Here is a 19,214-nt window from a genome sequence, read left to right as displayed (position 1 = left end):
TTGATGTGTTAGATTTGTGTCACTTCTGTATTTACATCATGTGCACTACACAAACATGTACTGAGGAAAGCAAGGATTTAACATCTTACTGTTAAATAAATTCAGTTTTGTTATTGAAAAAACAAATGTGAGTTGTCATAAGTCAGGTCAGGAACTGACAAGACCTGATAAATGTAAACATAAAAAATCAACAGGATCAACAGTTGTCCATAGGTGAAGTGATAAACATCAGTACTCATAAAGTCTTTTTCTGTTCAGGAACACCAGTATCATTGTTACTAAGCCGTCTGGTTCCTCTGTTCCTGTGTTTCAATCTCAAAGCCCTCGTTGCAGTAGGGGCTTAGGTCGGTTTGTGTTGAAGACTTCTTGATTCCACAGCAGATCAGTTTGTAGAGAGCCACCAGTGGGATGGAAATCACAGGAACTACGGAGATGAGGATGATTATGGCAAACACCCAGTCTGGGTAGGGCTGCACATCAGCTTGGGGGAACAATTCCTAAAAAGAAAGACAGAAAGGTATAAAATGCAACATATTTTCATTTTAAAGTGCAGTTATGTTAAAACAATAGTTAAACATTTTTGGTAAACTGCTTATTCGCTTTCTTGTCAAGTTAGATGAGATCGATATCAGTCTTATCTGTATGCTAATTATGACGCTAGTGCTAGCAGGCAGTTAGCTTAGCATAGCAACAATTACTTTTCGTATTTGTACAGATTAAACAAAGAAGATATAAAGTGGCAATTAGTAAAATTTAGAGGTGTTGGTTGATGGATTTTTTTTTTTTAAACCTGTGGAAAAAGCCAGTTTAGCTGTTCTCCCCCTGCTTCTAGTCTTAATGCTAAGCTAAACTGGCTTTAGCTTCATAATTACTGTACAGACAGAACAAATAAAAAATGAATAAGCATATTTCTTGAAATTCACTTTAAACCTGCCATTTTTTAAAATAATTTTTGGCTGCTTGGGGGCAACACAAGACAATACTGACATTTATCACCTTAGAAAGTTGTTATGCGAATATGTTACCAAACAGTTTCAAATTTACACATTAAATAAACACAAACCGAAATCAGCATTTGATAGGAGTTGTTTATGTCCACCAGGTGAATTCACTCTCCTGTTTTGGTCTCCATTAATTCCTGAGAAACATATCTGGCTCTTTAGCTGCTAAATGATCCACTACTGAGGGATCCACTACTGAGGGAAACTAAGAGTCAGGTGGGATCATCTCTATAAGTGGGACCTTTCACATTACATATAGTCATTTGATCCATTGTAAGTGTAAAAATGTTGATTATAGAAGCTTTAAATACTGTTGCTAAAGTTTTTTGTAAGGTATTTTACACAACAGCACAGTACTGTATAATGGATCCATGCGAGATCCATGAGTACCATGTTAGTGCATTCTTAACATTTCCATTTCAGTATCCTTGTCTTGCTTACATAAGCAGGGTTCCATGTGGGATAGGAGGGGTGCGTCTGTGCCTGGATGGCCACGTAGGCAACCAACACCACTAGGAGCATTGCAGGACTGATTACCATCCAGCACGCCTTCCAGTAAATGTTGGGCCTCTTCCCAGTCATGAAATAGATGTCTTCACTGAAACTGTTAGAGGACACAGCAACCGGAGAACATGTTTAACACATTGTGATTCAAATTATATGAAGACAGTTATAGTTATATTGAAGAAGAGGAGGAGAAAAGGTTACTTTTTCATTCCATGGACATAAATGACTCCAATAATCTCACAGAATGCAATGATGAGCAGAGGTACAGAGCCCACGTAGCTGTTAAAGACCTCCACCCAGTAGTTCCCTGAACCCAGGGTGAAGATGAGAGCCGTCAAAAAGGCAATCAAGCAGAGGACCCCTATGGAAGTGAGGAAAAACAAATCAGAAAGGTAATCCAAAAGAAACAAAATATATCCTTCTGACTTCAAAACGACTTGTCCTTCAAGCTGATTTGCAGGTACCTGTTACGAGTTCATTTGGGATCCACTTGGGCACCAGTTTGAGGTCATTGATGGGTGTGAGGACTCCCTCTATGTTGCCAAACATGGAGGAGAGGCCCAAGCTGAAGAGCATGACGAAAAACAATATGGCCCATACCTGCGAGCCTGGCATCTCTAACACTGCTTCGGTGAACACAATAAAAGCAAGGCCAGTACCTGAAGCGCTCTGGGGGAGAAAGATGGGAAAGAAAATAATGAGGAATCTTGAATTTGCACATACTTGACCAGTACATCATGTACTCTACTACTGGAGAGAACGGGGAGTAGAAAACAACCAGAAGGTTAGAGAGAAGGACAGAGTGCAATGTACAAGATGTGATGAGTTTTTAAAGATACATTACCTGGTCAAGGAATGTTTGCAGGTCACATTGCCTCAGATGCAAACTGGAGATCTCATCTGGGCGTGTCTGATTTAGATAATTAAGCCAGTGCTCATAGTTCTCCAGTGTTATGTTCTGGTCAGAAAACTCAAATTGGTTGGTCAGAGCCAAGATGTTTCTGCAGATGAGATGTAAAGAAAAAAAAAATCTCTCAGGATTTTCACATGCTCAGTTGGTATCAGCAAGCAAAGAAGAAGCATTGAATGACATAGAATAGATGTGCATACATACTCGTTTAGACAGGAGTTGAAGGCGCTGGTAGCTTTAAATCCCAGGATGGAAAAGATGGGAATGGATGCGTAAAGAGATGTGGCACTGTTTATTATTCCTACTAGAACAGCATCCCTCTCACAGTTGTTTCTAATAGACACAGAACAGAATAAAACATAGTTCTGCCAGCCATCACACAAATCATCCTATTTGTGCAAAGGGAGGTTAAAGAGTTTTAGTCCTTACCTCTCTGCATTATAGCTGGAGAAAGCTATGAGACCTCCAAAGGCCACAGAGAGAGAGAAGAAGATCTGGGTGGCAGCATCCAGCCACACCTGAGGGTTCTTTAGTATCTCCCACTGCAGCGAGCATAAAAAACAACACATTAGGTCATTGTGTCTGGGATTTAAAATACAATCTTTCATTACCTGTGGTAGCAAGGGAGCAAACTCACATCAGGAGTGAAGAGGTACAGCAGTCCATCAGTCGCGCCAGGCAGAGTGAGGGCACGGATCAGGAAAATGGTCAGTACCAAGTAGGGGAAGGTGGCTGTCACATACACAGCCTGAGAAGTTAAAAAAAAGATAATTCAGTATGATACAGAGATTGATTTTAAAAAGACTATATATATATTTTCACCAGGTCCACTAACCTTGCCCATGGACTCGATGCCTTTAATGAAACAGATGTAGACCACACTCCAGGCGCTGGCCAGACAGACGACCATCCACCACTGCAGGGAACCACTGGTCTCAATGTCAGGTGTGATGTTCAGTGTCTCACGGTACCAGAAGTAATTCACCGGAGTGCTCTTCTCACACTCCACATTGTAGCCTATATGGATCCAAACACAAGTAAAGAAACAAAATTTTGGTGTGTATACGATTCTATAAGCGCCTATTTTTAAAGTAGAGTTCACTTTGGTTTATATATTACATTCATAAGCTTGGTTCATGTACTGAGTTTAATATCAATATTTGTATTCAGGTTTTAGTAAAACTCCATGCGTACCCACATAATTAAAGATAAATTATGTAGCATTTACAACACAATACGTCATGAAATAAATATTGATACCTTTGTCAGATTACTGAAAACAAATGAGACAATGATGAAAACAATTTGTTCTCTTTGCTTGTCACTCTTCCACGCAGCGAAATCTACCCGGAAAGAAAAACTTTTTTTTTTTATTGTGGTGCAATCATCCTTTGTGCCATAAAACAATTCAGTAGTTTCTCTGTTGAATATGACCTGAAATGTCATGCAGAGCCTGATAGTTCACCAGACTGCTTGGCGACAGTTCACTTTGGTTATAATTTCTTAAACTTTATTCGATAGTATACATACGGTATCAAATTGCAATCAGGCAATACTTCTATTGTTACTCTCTCTGTAATAGTGGCAACCACAGCATTGTGTTAATATACTATGTGTACTATATCAAGGTGATCATAAGTGTATTTAGAGCAACTAGAACAACTGCAAAGTGGGTTTCCACACTTACCTGTGTGGTTGTCATTGAGTGGGCACTGGCTCCATGGCAGTGGATTTTGGAAAGAGTGGAAGAAGTACCAGAGCACCCACGCCATGATGGTGTTGTAGAAAATGCTCACCAGGAAAGATACTATCATGGAGGCAATGCCTACACACAGGAAATAAATAATACGTTTTACAAAATTTCCCACTCCAAATAATACATCAAAAAATACATCAAAATACATGGAGAAGGTTTACCAATGTTTTATATGTGTAACTTCAGTTTTATCAACACACTTGTTAAAAGATTATAACAAATTAAAATCTGTTTACACATGCATCATTTTTTTCTCATGAATATTTTTATTCCATTTAATGTTTTAACTGTAACTAGTAAAGAGAATGTGCCCTGAGTTGCTATGAACCTGGTGAATCTGTATTTTATTTCATCTACTTTAATTATCTGTAGTAGTAGTAGTAGTACAGCAGTAATATTTTCTGAAATATCGCTTATTATAAAGGCAGTTATTCAAAAGACATATTTCTGTAACAAATGATAATTGTGATTAATTGTACTTAAAATCCTAGGTTACCCACCGACTCCACCCAGAAGTGGTGAGATGGAGTTCCAGACACCGATGCTACCCATGCGGAGCCTCTGTCCTATAGCCAGCTCCAGGTAGAGCAGAGGGAGGCCCTGAAACACCAGCGCTATCAGGTAGGGAATGAGGAATGCACCTGAAGACATTGGGTAAATATTTACCTCACAGTTAGGCATCAGACAGGACTTTAGAGAGAACAATACAATCTTAATTATCACACTTTAAGTGGCAAATGAAAGATATTGACATTGTGAAAGTTTAATGATCATGAGTGGTTATTTTAGCCATCTGGATGAATCTTTTACAGGCCATGCTAAATAAGGGCACTGCGATCCTAATGGACATTCAATCACTGCTCATTATTTCATCCAAATAACACAGATCTGAGGCTAAAGAGACTCAATAACTGGTTAACTAATTGATCACTGAGCTGAGGTCAAATAGAGGCTCAGCTGAGTCTGAAACACTGGCTGTGAGAATAAAGAATCTCAAAGTCAATATTTTAAGTTAATAGACCCTGCACACTTTAACAGGATTGGCTGTTTACTCAACCCTGAGCCAGGTTGTGGGACTCAAGATATCTCACCAGGAACTATGAGGAAATAAATACAGGAATTGGTGCTGATTCAATCAGCATTTAATCAATCAGACATAGATAAGGTTTACAATTTCTTAGTACATCTGTTACTGACTAATTACAGTGAAACAGAGAATAATGAGTGCTGTTGCAATTCAGCTGTGTATCAAAGTATCTCATGATTTCGATAAAAGTGATGTAAAGGTAGCATCTCACCTCCTCCATAAATTTGGCACAGGTAGGGAAACCGCCAGACGTTTCCAAGTCCCACAGCAAAGCCAATGCAGGTTAAAAGATACTGAACCTTGTTGTCCCATTTGGGTCTCTCCTCCGCCACAGAGTCGTTTGTTTTGCCCATCCTCAGCTGGCAGAAAGGCTCAGCACAATGCCACTTCTGTTACAACGGTGCAACTCTCCTAATCTTAACATACACTTAAATTAGTTTAATTTTCTATTTGATCCAGAATTCTCCTTTTGATTGCAGCTCAGTGTGTGTCAGAGTAGTTACCGTCTCAAGTGGTGTAGTGTAAATGATGTCTGGTGCTCCTCTCTCGTTGTCTGTCTTTACTCTCCTGGGCTGTCCTTAAATGTCCTATCAGCTGCAGCTTTGAGTCAATGATACAGATTTTATAGTTTTTTTATGACGATATCAGGGCACCAGGAAGGGAGTGAAAACATCAGTCATGATGATTTAGTGGCTAAACCTCCCCACTTGTTTAGGATGGGAGTGTGCAAAGCCACAGATTAATGGGTAACCCTGTGATGCTGTTTCAATGTTACACTGACTTTCAGTAAAGAGAACCATTTGGATGTGGTCATTAATAAAGACAGATGTTTCATGACCATGCTGTGTCTCTGTTCATCATTGAAACTTTACTTTTATAGCTAATTTAGTTGTAAATTAAAATACAATCTATTTTACAAGGAAATACAGCACACAGGTGAATAACTGAGGAAGAACACACTTAAAATATACATTTAAAGTGAACATAGGGAGAGAAAATGGGAAAAAGTAATTATAATTCAGTAAAACAGTATTAACAGTAAAATTATGTAGTAAATCAGGTGAAAAGTTCAAGAGAGAAGCCTCAGTTTTGTTACAATAAGAAATAAAGATTCTCTGCCAGGGTCACATTTTGGCACCATCTCTTCAAATCTAATCTAATGACTGGACGTTAAAACTGGAGCGTTGTCAGCTCATTTCTTTGTTCCTGTTTATCTCCAACAACTTTCTGTACAAGACAAGTTGTTATTGTTTTAAAGACTTTCTGAGCAGACCTGAGGTTGGTGCATTGCAGGAGTTGAGTCTGCTTTTTCCAGGTGCACGCACATACATGTTTATCTGAAGTCGAAAAACAAATAATTTGACCAAGTGATGAAATCCATCATACCTGCACTTCCTGCCTGTGACTGTGAGCTCAGTTTTACTCAGTTCTCCCCTGAGTCAACAGCTACAACCTGAGTTCAAAAAATAAAACAATGAACTAAAAAACATTAAAACGCTGCGTAGAGCTGAGGGGAACTGCAAACCTCACATAGCCATTTGATCCAATAATAATATAAAAATTTCCTGGTGTAGATTTAAACTTTCATGAATATATCAACATCATCATTTAAATATTATCAACTTAATCATTCTGAATCAGGACCTTCCATATCTGAAACCATTTTGGTTACCTATCAATATGAAATCAAACAATGTAGGAATGATTATGACTCCCAGATAAAGTAGAGACAACTGTATCTGTATAAATGTCCACCTGAGTTTATCATTCATTTGAATAAAAATCTTTTTCAAAAGCATGATTGACATATTAATTCCCTTCATGTTGAACTGATAAAATTCTAAACAGTTGTCTGTTTCTGCCACCTACTGGTGTAAACATGCTTCTGCAAATCCCTGCCTGACATCATCCTCAGTTGTGTGTGTGTCTGTGAAAAGCTGACCATACAACTACAGTACTTAAATCACTTCATTTGCTCCTGGTGCACTAGAGAATCAACTCAAGAATTCTACATGTAGTCTTTTGAAGCAGTTTTGTTATGTTCACATATTTATTAAAATCAATAATGAAACACAAGAAATGAAGAAATACAGAAAAGAAAAAAACAATGTCACAACAAAATGTCTAAAAAAAAAAGCTGTAGTTGGTAGAATTAACTGCTTCTGTGTTTTTGCTTCTATGTCTTCCTCCACCAGGCCAGTTTACAGAGCAGAGAGAACAACTTGTTCTTCTTCTTGGTTTTCTCTTTAGGCTCTGTTGCCACAACTGGCACTGTAACAATCTCTGCAGAGAAGACCTCCTCCCTGGCTCGTGCTTTCTCCTCCTGCAGACGTAGTTCCAGCTGGGTCAGCTCTCTTTTTGTCTCTCTCTCGTCTCTTCTGATGGGGATGTTAATGCTGTAAGGAGTCTCATCTCCAGGCTTGGTGCCTGCCGCAAAGCTCACAGTGGGCTTGAGGTGGTTTAGGATCTTTGTGGCTATGAGGCTGCAGGCCACCAAGGCAGCTTCAACATCCTCCATCAGTCCCTCTCTAGTCAGCCTTGTATTAGGCAGAGCCTCTCCCAGTCTGACTTTGAGTGGATGCCACAGTTCCTGGCTCAGTTTCACTTCCTGCTTTGGGTCCTCAAGGTATTTGAGGTTTTGTAGGAAGACTCTGTTTTTGGAGTACTTCTCTGCCTCTTTTTGCAACAACAAGTGGATGTGCTCCACCATGTCATCTACAAAGGCCTTCTGCTGCTGTGCTTTGGAGAAGTTCTCATTTCGACACTTAAAAAGATCCACTAGGACACTTCTGATTGTGGCTTCCTTCACTGAAACTCTGTCTGTAATCAGATCTGGTTTCACAGCCATAAACTGGAGATAAAGCTGAGATGGTTTAAGGTGGATTGAAGGTGGATTGAGGGCCAGAGGTTTCTGCAGGAGGGAGCTGTTGTCAGCTGCTGTTTTCACCTCCTCGTAGAAGTCGGCCACAAAGTATTTCTTGTCCACCCACACAACATCCCGACTGGACAGACGAGGCTTGGTGATGCGTTGCTGGTACTCCAGCATATCTTCATCTGTTATAATGGGGAAAGCCTTGCTGAAGACCTTTGTGCACCTGATCCAGGATCCATGCTGCTCAAACATTTCCTCCTTGACAGACTCGGGGAGAAACTGAGAGAACAGACGGCTCTCCTCATCACTTGCTAGGGTCGGAGCTGCAGTCTCACCTGCAGACTCAGCCTTAGTTAGGACGGCCTTGATGATGTGTTGAGGGATGAAGCTCAGGAGTGCTGGGTCTTTTTTCACCAGCCGCTTCTTGACCTGGATTGATGTGCCAAATGTCTTCATGAGGCTGCTCTGGAGCAGCACAGCAACTTTCCATATGTTGCAGGGAGGAGGAGGGAGGTTTGCATCTAAAGACACACCTGGAACTGTTTTCAGGGTCTCAAGAGTGACTGCGCTCAAATGCAGACAGAGCGTCAGCAGTTGTTGTTGGTCCAGCTGTGCACCAATGGAGCTCCTCAATGGGTTGAGCCTCAGCATCAGCTGGACGAGCAGATCCTCCACCAGCTCACTGCTGACAGTGACTGTAGCAGGGAGAGGGAGCTGGGAGGTAGCATCTTTGAGAGAGGGGCTGTGGACCAGAACTTGGGCCTCAGCTCTCACCAGGTTCAACGATGTACTGGAGTCCATGATCTCGACAAAGAAATCCACAAACTTTGCAGTTCTTTGGAGCAGATGGTTATTAAGATTAAGAACAGCAGAACTGTTAATATTCGCTTAATGCAGCAGTAGACAACAAGGTAAAAACTGTCAGAATCAGACGATGGAGACGAAGTGAATACTCAGAGTGATCTGTGTAAACTGACTGGATATGAACCAGTTGGATCAGAAACTGAAGATTCTAGATTGATTGTGTACTAATCAGCATGATGTGACATCACCATCACATTCTAATTTATTACTGCATTCTATTCTATTTTCTGTTGGTCAGAACTGGTTGATTGACAGGCTGTGAAAGTCACCTGACCACCTTCATTTATAATAATAATCATTTCATCTTAAAGGCACAATCCATAAAAGCTGCCTCATCACTAAAATTCAAAACACAAGATCTGAATTTGCTATCAACTGATTGACAGGTTGTTTTTTTAAAGGACCAAAATTAAAACGCAGAAACATATTTTCAGTCATGATTAGTTGAGAACAATATTCAATTAGATTTTAAAAAGTTGATATTGCAAATCAATATATTTGATATCTAGTAGATTAAAAATAAACTAACTGTTAATAATTGTTAGAATTAGTGCAGACATTGCATTCTGTGTTTTCACTTCATTGAAAAGCATCACATTTCTTCATTACACTGTCAATATTTCAATATGAAATTGTCAATAAATACTACCACCTTTGCAACAATTAATACCAATAATTACTATTATTACAGCTTGATTTAATATCACTGACCTGACAAATCATTTAGTGGTGTGTAAGAAGACATTTTATCATCTCTGTCACCTCAGCAGTTCATAATTTCGTAATTAGCATGATCTTAATTATGTAACAGGTATGTCATGTTCAAATTTCTCTTGTTTTCATCAAGTTCACCAAATGAGCAAAAGGCAAAGTTCAGTTTAACTGAACTTTTAATAAACCATAATGTATCAGAATTAATTTAACAGTAATGTATTTGCATATAAGCATTAAAGACTGCTGATAAATCCATCTGTTTTTACTATTTTTTGGTTAAAATGTAAATCAATTTGATTAAATCAGATAGAACAGATCACACAAACACAAAAGTATATACAATACCTGAATGAGTGTTTGAATAAGTGATTAATTATTTTATTAACTGCTCTGTGTCTTCTGTCTGTCAAAATATTTGTACTGCATGTACACACTGATGCGTTGCCTTGTGTCACCTCATGTCTCATATTAAGTTGAACTTAAACACACCACAAAGACTGGAGATTATATCCAAATTGATATTTCTTTGAGATACCCTCCTCCAAAAGCCAGCTATGAGTATGTGCTCAATATTCAAGTTATTGCAAGTTGTAGACAATTGCTGTGCAGGCAAACTACTGTGAAAAATTAAGTGAATAAGGATATATTTCAATGAACATAACATAGTTTAATGGCAAAAATCACAAGCAAACTACTATACATTCACGTACAAAATGATATGCCATTTACTGAAGAGGATAAACAATAAAAAAGTCATCTATTCAGTTTAATTTAGATATAACCCAGTATCACAAATCACAAATCTGACTCAAGGGGCTTTACAATCAGTACAACACATGACATCCTCTATCCTTAGACCCTCACTATAAAATAGAAAAAAATATATTATTGATAGGGCCGACATATAATTGCACAAAATATGAGAACAAATATGAAACATTTACTAAAGTGCATCAATAAAAGTTCAATATTGTGCCTTGAGAACCTTTTCATGGATATAAATAGACAAACCATAATTTGCATCTTTAATTCAAATAATGTTAAAGATGATTTCCATTAAACCAAGGCAACAAATTAAATAATCATACATTATGTTGTATTCTGAATTAAATTGAAATTTGGCTTATCGATTCACTGGATTTAATTTTTTTTCCTGCAAGAAACAAAAACCAGTCTACATAATGCATACACAGGCACTGCCAGACTGGGGACTCCAGCCAAAAGAAAGATGACTGCGTTGATCCATGAAGGGTACGGTATTGATGCTAGAGACGGGAACATCTCCTGCAGAGCAGAAAGCAGTATAGTTAGTGTATTTAGCATGCAATGGCTTTCCAAACTTAAGTGAGGAATTGTTAACTCCTGAGTCCTGATAAGGTGCTATTAAACAACATTTACCAGAAAAATGTTGGACACATCATTAGACATGATGAGACAGTGGTGGAAGAAGTATGCAGGCTCTTTACTTAGGTAAAAGTACCAATACATACAAATAAATGTCCTGCAAAATCAAAATCCTACTTATGTAACAGTACAGAAGCATTATCAACAAAATGTACTACAAGTGTCTAAATTAAAAGGACACATTCTTCAGAAAAATGGTCCATGTGACTGCTGTAGCTTGTCAGAGTGCAGCTAGTTTTACTTTATATACAGTCATGGATTTTAGTCCAGTGGTTCCTCCAAAAGGGTCACAAAATAAATCTGTTATGAAGCTGTTAAGATGATTCATGGGGCAGACAGAAGAAAAAAAATTCTGCTACACAAGTTTGTTTTCATTTTTTGACTTTTCCCTAATCTTTGATGTTTATTTCTGAAATGTTGGATAATTTGACCTCTTTGGGCTTTTAACTGTCATTTAAATTAAATTTAGAGGGGAAACATGGAGCTAAAGACAGGTCATATTTCTGAAACATGACAAAGTTCCGCAACTAGACACTGCTGTTTTTGTAATGGATCACAAGCCAAAAAAGTTGGGAACCACTGATTTAAAAGCATTGTATTTTAAAATGAATCATATGGTTTCCATGTAAAATCTTATTCTGAGTAAATGTACTTTTCGCCACTGTGATGAAAGGAAAAAGGCAACATAATGGAAAGATACTGAAGCAGAGCTAACATACCGAGATGTAAATGAACACAGATGAATTAACTGAGTTTGCTTACAGAGTTTGGATCCCAGACTAAATAGGTGAGCTCTTCTTGGAGTGTTGTCACCAGGTAGAAAATTAAGATAACCAGGATGATTAGAGGACTGAGGAACCTCCATGTAACCTGCCAGTAGATGGAGGGTTTACGTCCCGTCATGAACTCCACGTCCTCATTGAACCTGCCACACAAAATGGTTTTAATTAGAAATATAACATTTAACCTTGCTGAGATTAACAATCTGTAGTGTCCTGGCCAAGACAGCAGCAGTACATAGAAGACAGAAATACAGTAGATATTACAAAACATATATCATTGATTTATTATAATAGATTATTATCAATATAAAAAAGAATGAGCTGAAAGATGCTAAAATGGTCTATATAGCAGAAGCTGAAAAATCTGGGAACTGCAAATTCAGGTGATAATTGTCAGTGATAATTTTCGCTATAAGCAACACCTTGCAAAACATTACACATAGTCATTTGATCCATTGTTAATGTAAAAATATAAGTGTAAAAATAAGTGCAGCTTTAACTAAATACATAACATTTTTAAAAATGTATCAATTTTAGAGCAAGGCACTTTGTGCTGTTTATATGCTAATTTTGCAGTAAACTGTACAATATCATACAATACCGTGTTAAGCAAATACAAGAGTTTAAAACACTAACCTGTCTATGCCGTAGATGTAAACAATAGCTATCATCTCAAACAATCCAATGGTCAGTAGCGGAACAGATCCGGCAAAGTTATCAAAGAGGGTTAGCCAATAAATCCCTGAATGCTGTGCAAACAGGAGGGACATGATGAAGGCGACAACACACGTAATTCCTGAAACACACATGCACAAAAACAAGGCAAGCTGTTTTAAAACAGAAACCAGCCACAATCAGCACAGGTACATTTCATTCTGGATTGCAAAGATGCAGTCTAGATAATTAAAAGTTAAAAATTACCAGTCACTGCTTCTTGGGGCCATTTTTGAGGTAAAATCTTCAGGTCTTTCAAGGGGACCACCACTCCTTCGATGTTACCAAACAGGGTTGAGAGCCCCAAGCAGAGAAGCATGATGAAAAAGAGGACAGACCAAAATGGGGAACCAGGCATCTTGGTGATGGCCTCTGTGAAAACAATGAAGGCCAGACCTGTTCCCTCCACTCCCTAAACAAACAGGACGAGGAGGGCATTGTGCTTTTAGTTCAGAAATGTCATGTCATGGAGGCAGTGCTAAATACTGATCAACAGCAGTTACCTCGCTGAGTAGTTTCTGCATGTCACAGGTTTTCATGTCCAGTCCAAGAACAGTATCTGGATAAGAGCTGTTCAGATGATTAAAGGCTTCCTCATAGTTGCTTGTAGTGATGCTATCTTCAGGAAGATTGAATCCATTTAATAATGTCATGATGTTTCTAGAAACAAAATATGTCACAGATTGGTAACTCTTCATTACTGGAGTCAACATTACAGGTCCAATGAGTATTTTTGACCCCTTAAAGATGAAGTATGTACACATAGTTGATGATTTTCAGTTAGAGTCATGGTGTCAGCTAGCTTTTAATTGTTTCACTTATTCTATCTATCTTGCCTGCTACTCATCTGTTAATCCAGTTCCTGTCATTCCCCAAACCACCAGCAGTTGCCCTCAGTGTGTTTCTAGTAGTCCAAGTCACCTTATTCCCACACCTGCCCGTACATCCTCATCTCATTCTCCAACTATATACATACTTGCCCATTTCCACCTACTCCTTGTCACTGAAGACATGTTGACATGTCACAGTAGGAAAAGTAAAGGTGTAAATAATAAAATGAATGATTTCTGAATTCTATTTAGCTGCTTTGGTTTCAGGGTTCTGTTATTGTTCATGCTGCCTCAGTGTCACACTGTTATGGCTTACTGGGACATTTGAATAAAACAGAACCATCATTCATAATTAGTAACTTTACCCCCCTTTGAGACTTATCCAATGTGTGAGAGACAGTCCTGGATGCTTCCCATAGCAAAGCTTTGCTGACATGGGATCAATGTAGATCATACTGCGCGTGCCTGCCACAGTGGGCTAAATTGTGATCAGAAGAACATGCCATTATTTAAGTTTGCTTGAGGACAACATATTCCTTTTATTGCATGTGTCAGGTGACAACAATGTCTGACCTGGTGAGGGGAGTGTGAGTTTAGGGGAAGAATTATTGTGCTTTGGTGTAACTGCTTAACTGAGGTCTCTGAAGTCCGTGCAAACTGTAGTTTAAGGATCTCTTGATTTAGTCCTGCTGGTCAAGAGCCCACAGACCAGTGGGAGACAGCGAGGACCCCCACTACCACCAGAGGAGCTGAGATTGAACTCAGAATTGCAGTCCTCCCTTGTGTGCCATACACCGTGTGAGTGAATGGGAGTGTGGACAGGAGCGTCTTTTGTTACTGAAAGTCATGTGTGCATTGAAACACCTTGGCATACTCAAATGCAACACTTCATCCTGCTTCTTCCTGTGAGCAGTGGGTCTGAATTTTGTTTAAAACCTGTCCAAACAACTTACAACCAACGACTTTGGAGTGTTTTGCCTATGGCAACTCTGTGAGCTGAATGCTTGACCACTTCCTCTCAGCAATGCCTTTCTATATAGCCTCTGTGTTGGAGAGCCAGGGAATGAAATCAGCTGTTCTACGTATTTCATTCTGGGCAAATGCAAGTCTGCATTTCCCTCTTCAGATAAAGAGCAGTGCACAACCGCGCCACTTCCATAAGCATCCAGGATTGTCTCCCACACAGTGTTTGAAACTGTCCCAAACAGGGAAAGTAACACCTGTGCTTTTCCTACTATGACAAATCAAATTGTGTCCTGTGAAAACACCTACTGTCTATTGACCAATCCTAACCCTAATCATAAGCCTTTTTTACTTTTATTTTGGAGTAATGAGGCACCAAAAAAGTAGTTTATTCTGTTCTGTTCAAAAAACCTTGAAACCCACGTACTGTGACTACTCACTGACTGATACACTGGTCATATTTCTCTGTGGCCCTGAAGCCGATGATGGTGTAGGTAACTGTGGCAGCATAGACTGAGGTGAAGCCAGTTATGGCAGACAGGATCATGGCATCTTGCATGCAGTTGTTGCTTGGGAAAAGAGAAAAACAAAAGATTCAGGACATAGCATGTTGACCTTGGGTCAGAAAATGGCTACAGTATTACCATCAAAGTGAGCTAAGCAGGAATTGAACTGCTGTGTGGTGATAAAACACACAGCAGATGTAAATGCTTGTGAATTTCAGTCTCTTACTGAACGGGGTTGTAGCTTGAGAAAGAGATGAGGCCTCCCCATGCCAAACTAAACGCGTAAAAGACCTGGGCACCTGCATCTAGCCAAGTTGATGGTTTCATCAACTCATCCACCTGGAAGAACGAAATTCAGTGTAATGTGGGTTTGTATTGTGACATACCTGAATCTAAATAGCTTCTTTTTTTAGTGATTTGAAACATACGTCTGGTGTGAAGAGGAACTTAATTCCACTCAGAGAACCTTTAAGAGTAAGGCCTCGGATCAGGAAAATGGCCAGCACTACGTAAGGCAGGAGGGCTGTGACGTACACTGCCTGAGGTCATGACAAGAAAAGAAAAACATGAAATAATATTGGTGGCAGTGATTCAGACATGCATTGTACTTGACTGCAGTATTTGTCTTCAATGTACCTTGCCTGAAGTGCTGATCCCTCTTAGGTAGCAGATACCAATGACTGACCAGGCAGCCAAGAGACAAATTACTACTGGCCAGTGGATTCCTCCAGAGTCAGATATAGAGGCCGAACTATTCAGAGTCACTCGGTAAAAATAGTAATCCACAGTTGAACTCCTTTGACACTCTGGTACATAGCCTGCAGGGGAAATAAACAGGCCTTGTTTATTAATTAATTATTAATGTTTTAATCATGGGTAGAGTTTGGGAGCTTTGGTGCGCATGAATATGTATTTGGGTGGATTGAAGGCTTGTATACACTCAAATACCTGTCCCGTTATCATTGAGAGGACACTGGGTCCAAGGCAGAGGGTACTGGAAGGAATTGAAAAGATACCACATGACCCAGGCTATTATGGTGTTGTAGTACAGTCCGATCAATAAGGACACCAGCATGGAGGCAATACCTAGGTAGGACAGAATCAATAACTGATATGAGACTCAAAGGGTAGCCTGATATTCATTAACAACTTTGTCTTGATGTGTTGTGGTGAGCGTATTTTACTTACCTATACCCATCAGATAAGGATTGATTGCCCGCCACACTCCCACACTTCCTTTCCTGAGACGCTGGCCGATGGCAAACTCCAGCAGTAGGAGAGGCATTCCTTCCAACACCAGCAGGATTAGGTAGGGAATCAAAAAGGCACCTGGAAAATGTACGTGATCAATGGCACAACTGTCCAACTACATATCATTCCATTTCTGATAATCATTGGCCTTTTTTTAACTTGCCAAATATGGGTGAATGGTCCTTAAAGCTCGGATGTTAAACATACAGTAAAAAATAGTTCAACTGAAAAGTGCTGTATTGGCCTACAATAACAAAAGTTACAACACAATACAACACAATTATTGCCAAAGTAAATTTAGCAAAAATAAATTACAGTGACTGCACTTCATATATATAATATTCATGTATCAAATTATTAGGCTCAGAAATGATTAAATACATAACATGCCTTTTTTCTTTCTTTTGCCTTCTGAAACAGTTTTTGACATTAATTTTTTGAGATTATGACATGTTGACATCATTCTGAGACATAATTGTGGAATTCATAAATTGATTTAGTCCAAAATAAATAAAATGTAAGGAGATGCTTGATCAGAAACCAACCAACCTACTGAGGAACTCAGAACTATGACATTTTGTTTGCGTTTTGGTTTGTATTTCTGATTTTTAGCCACTTTGTGTTTCTAACTTTTGCTTTGCATTTCTGCACTTTGATTTGTGTTTTTGACTTTGGTAATGAGTTTATTGACAAATGTTCTAGACACGGGGCTTGCATGAGGTGTGACTCTCCACTTTGCCTCTCATATTCTGCCAGGAATATTGAAACATGTGCAGAGATGTCTAGAAGTTGAACCTATAACTTTGCAGATTTCAATGATTTCTTTCAGTTCAGTTAAAATGTTCATAGTCACGACTATGTTGAGTAATTGTGTGACCATTAGTTATGAAGATAAGGATAATAGCTCAGCAAATTCCCATCTGCAACAGCAACATGTTTTTTATTTGGATGTTCAGTGAACTTTTCTTCATGAGGCTTTCAACTATATTTGGTCAGTTATTCTGATCATTCATTACACTCTGTTCCGTTTAAGGGAGCGTTGTTCAATATTTGTTTGTTCAGAAGGCAAAAACCTTTACAGAGGCCATTCAGACAGTTCCACTATATTACCACAGTCAGTTTTGGCAGTCTACGTTATATCTGGTTAGCCATGTACTGTGAGCAAACAATATCTAACAACCTAGTAAATTAGTTTGCTGGTTTGCTGGTTTTAGTTGGTGCAATTGTGGCAACTGTGCCTCTATTGACTTTAACACAAACTGTAATTAACAATCACAGAAACATGCTTTTTTACTGAAAGGGTCAAATTCACAGCTTGGATATCTAGTTTCTAGCATCATTTTATAACCCCTTAAAGACCCAAACTAATTCTGCACTGCTTAACTACAATATTTACCTCCTGGAAGTTTATATTTAAAAGACAGAAAAAATACTAAAAAGTACCTTAACCACATTATAATTTGTCAAACAATCATCCAAAAATTGATGTAAGATGTCCTTTTACCATTTTCATCTCAGCTTACCTCCTCCATGAGTTTGACACAAGTAAGGGAATCGCCACACATTGCCAATCCCAATACAAAAGCCCACACAGGTTAGGATGTACTGAGCTTTGTTGTCCCACTTGGGCCTGTCCTCAGCCTCTTCTTTGTCCATTCTCTCCAGATCATCATAGGAGGGGATCCGCTGATCCAGTCCCGGGTTAGGAAGTACTAGTCTCATGGCAGCTCCTCTGAAGCAGAGATGTAACACTATGGTTCCTCAGAGTCAAAGTGAGGGCTTAGGGTATGCTCTCAGCAGGTTTATGATCTTAACTTTATCTGTTGCCGTCCACAGATTAGCCAATGTGCACGCTGCACTTTTTTTTATACCATCATCAATTTAATGAAACATTCTGGGCAGTATGATGGTCAGCTTGGTCCCCTTACAGCAAAAAGTTCCCGGGTTTGAATCCACTGGTCCAGGATGTATGCTCCCATGCAGTTGTCATATGGTTGTGGGGATCTGGAGCTGATAGTGGACTAGATTACAGTTGCATGAGTGCACTGAGTTGCAGCAATCAATGATGACGATGAGAACAGAGTCCTAGAAAGAAAACTATAAAGGGAGATCATGTGAAGAGAACTGTTGAACAAAAGGTTTGCAGAATCTCCTCTGATTGTACAGTGAAAGTGATATCTGAACACATGCCTCCAACCATGTCTCTGGATTTAAAACTGAGTTGAGATTGCCTCTTTACTGTGTGTTGTCCAACAACAGTAAAGTTAAGTCCAAGTGAAAGTATGGGTATTCAGCCCTTTTGTGATATATGACATAAGAGCTAATGTTATTTCTTGTCGATCCTCAGATTTGATTATAGATGGATCCTACGCTGAATCCCAAAAGCTACATTACCACAGGTTCCCTTGTATATTAATCATCATTTTATAAACATTCACATGGCTATTTTATAGTGTGACTCAGAAATAATATCACTTTCCCTGTAATTACTAAATAGTTACTCAGTAGTTTAAAAAAAGCTTGGACCTACAAGTTTGAACTTGTATAGCTACACATTAAGATTTTTTCTTGACACCTTGAACAAAATAATTACACTGTCATTTATTGACTCTATTAAAAAGTGTTCAGTGGTATGATGTAATATGCCATAATGTAACAAAAATGCTGTGTGAGCATCATGTGACAGTGTAATGCACTTTGAATCATAAGAGTGCTTCTTGGGTGAAACATCCAAAAACATGTATTAGAGATCATATTTTGAAATAAAAACCACACTGGTGGTCCGTGGATGAGAGGAGACTTTACAGCTTGTATTTTTACAATCTAATCCACATCCAATAAAATGTACAGATTTTTGTTTTCATATCACTGGCAACTTTTCATAAGTTGAGAATACTACATGAAATCCCCCCTTTTCTGAAATCACCCCAGAATACATGTACAGTATGAGGTAACAATTCATTAACCTTTAGCTCACACAGTTTCATGTTAAGTCTGCTGTGGGGGTGTCCTTAAAAGAAGACATCAGGTACAGTGTGACAGGTATATTATGT

At 38.8% G+C, this 19,214-nt stretch overlaps 2 protein-coding genes and 1 long non-coding RNA gene across 4 annotated transcripts; 1 reads left to right on the top strand and 2 right to left on the bottom strand.

The window, feature by feature from the left end:
- On the bottom strand, nucleotides 1–6,042 carry LOC137197891 (sodium-dependent neutral amino acid transporter B(0)AT3-like). The gene is made up of 13 exons (XM_067611384.1): nucleotides 5,765–6,042; nucleotides 5,473–5,677; nucleotides 4,675–4,815; nucleotides 4,106–4,243; nucleotides 3,254–3,435; nucleotides 3,056–3,166; nucleotides 2,848–2,960; nucleotides 2,623–2,751; nucleotides 2,353–2,509; nucleotides 1,973–2,177; nucleotides 1,710–1,869; nucleotides 1,443–1,605; nucleotides 1–497 (listed from the first exon to the last, which is right to left on the bottom strand). Exons 2-13 carry the CDS (start codon nucleotides 5,612–5,614, stop codon nucleotides 279–281), a joined length of 1,860 nt encoding a protein of 619 aa, XP_067467485.1. The 5' UTR covers nucleotides 5,615–5,677; nucleotides 5,765–6,042; the 3' UTR covers nucleotides 1–278.
- LOC137197894 (uncharacterized) lies at nucleotides 423–18,953 on the top strand. Of its 2 annotated transcripts, XR_010931531.1 has the most exons (6): nucleotides 423–517; nucleotides 3,039–3,125; nucleotides 3,244–3,363; nucleotides 4,666–4,795; nucleotides 17,827–17,946; nucleotides 18,092–18,953. It is a non-coding gene; the product is annotated as an uncharacterized lncRNA (long non-coding RNA). The 2 variants fall into 2 exon arrangements; XR_010931530.1 differs by having other exon boundaries at nucleotides 425–517; nucleotides 17,827–18,953.
- Nucleotides 10,026–17,883, bottom strand: LOC137197892 (sodium-dependent neutral amino acid transporter B(0)AT1-like). The gene is made up of 12 exons (XM_067611385.1): nucleotides 17,685–17,883; nucleotides 16,099–16,239; nucleotides 15,859–15,996; nucleotides 15,547–15,728; nucleotides 15,339–15,449; nucleotides 15,137–15,249; nucleotides 14,845–14,973; nucleotides 13,115–13,271; nucleotides 12,819–13,023; nucleotides 12,534–12,693; nucleotides 11,878–12,040; nucleotides 10,026–10,995 (listed from the first exon to the last, which is right to left on the bottom strand). The coding sequence occupies exons 1-12, from the start codon at nucleotides 17,881–17,883 to the stop codon at nucleotides 10,852–10,854; spliced, it is 1,842 nt and encodes a 613-aa protein (XP_067467486.1). The 3' UTR covers nucleotides 10,026–10,851.
- Nucleotides 18,954–19,214: the final 261 nt, after the last annotated feature.

This window comes from Thunnus thynnus, chromosome 15 (assembly GCF_963924715.1).
Source record: "Thunnus thynnus chromosome 15, fThuThy2.1, whole genome shotgun sequence".
NCBI classification, from domain to species: Eukaryota; Metazoa; Chordata; class Actinopteri; order Scombriformes; family Scombridae; genus Thunnus; species Thunnus thynnus.
Note: the sequence above shows the minus strand (reverse complement) of the source record. Positions and strands in the feature narration are given on the sequence as shown.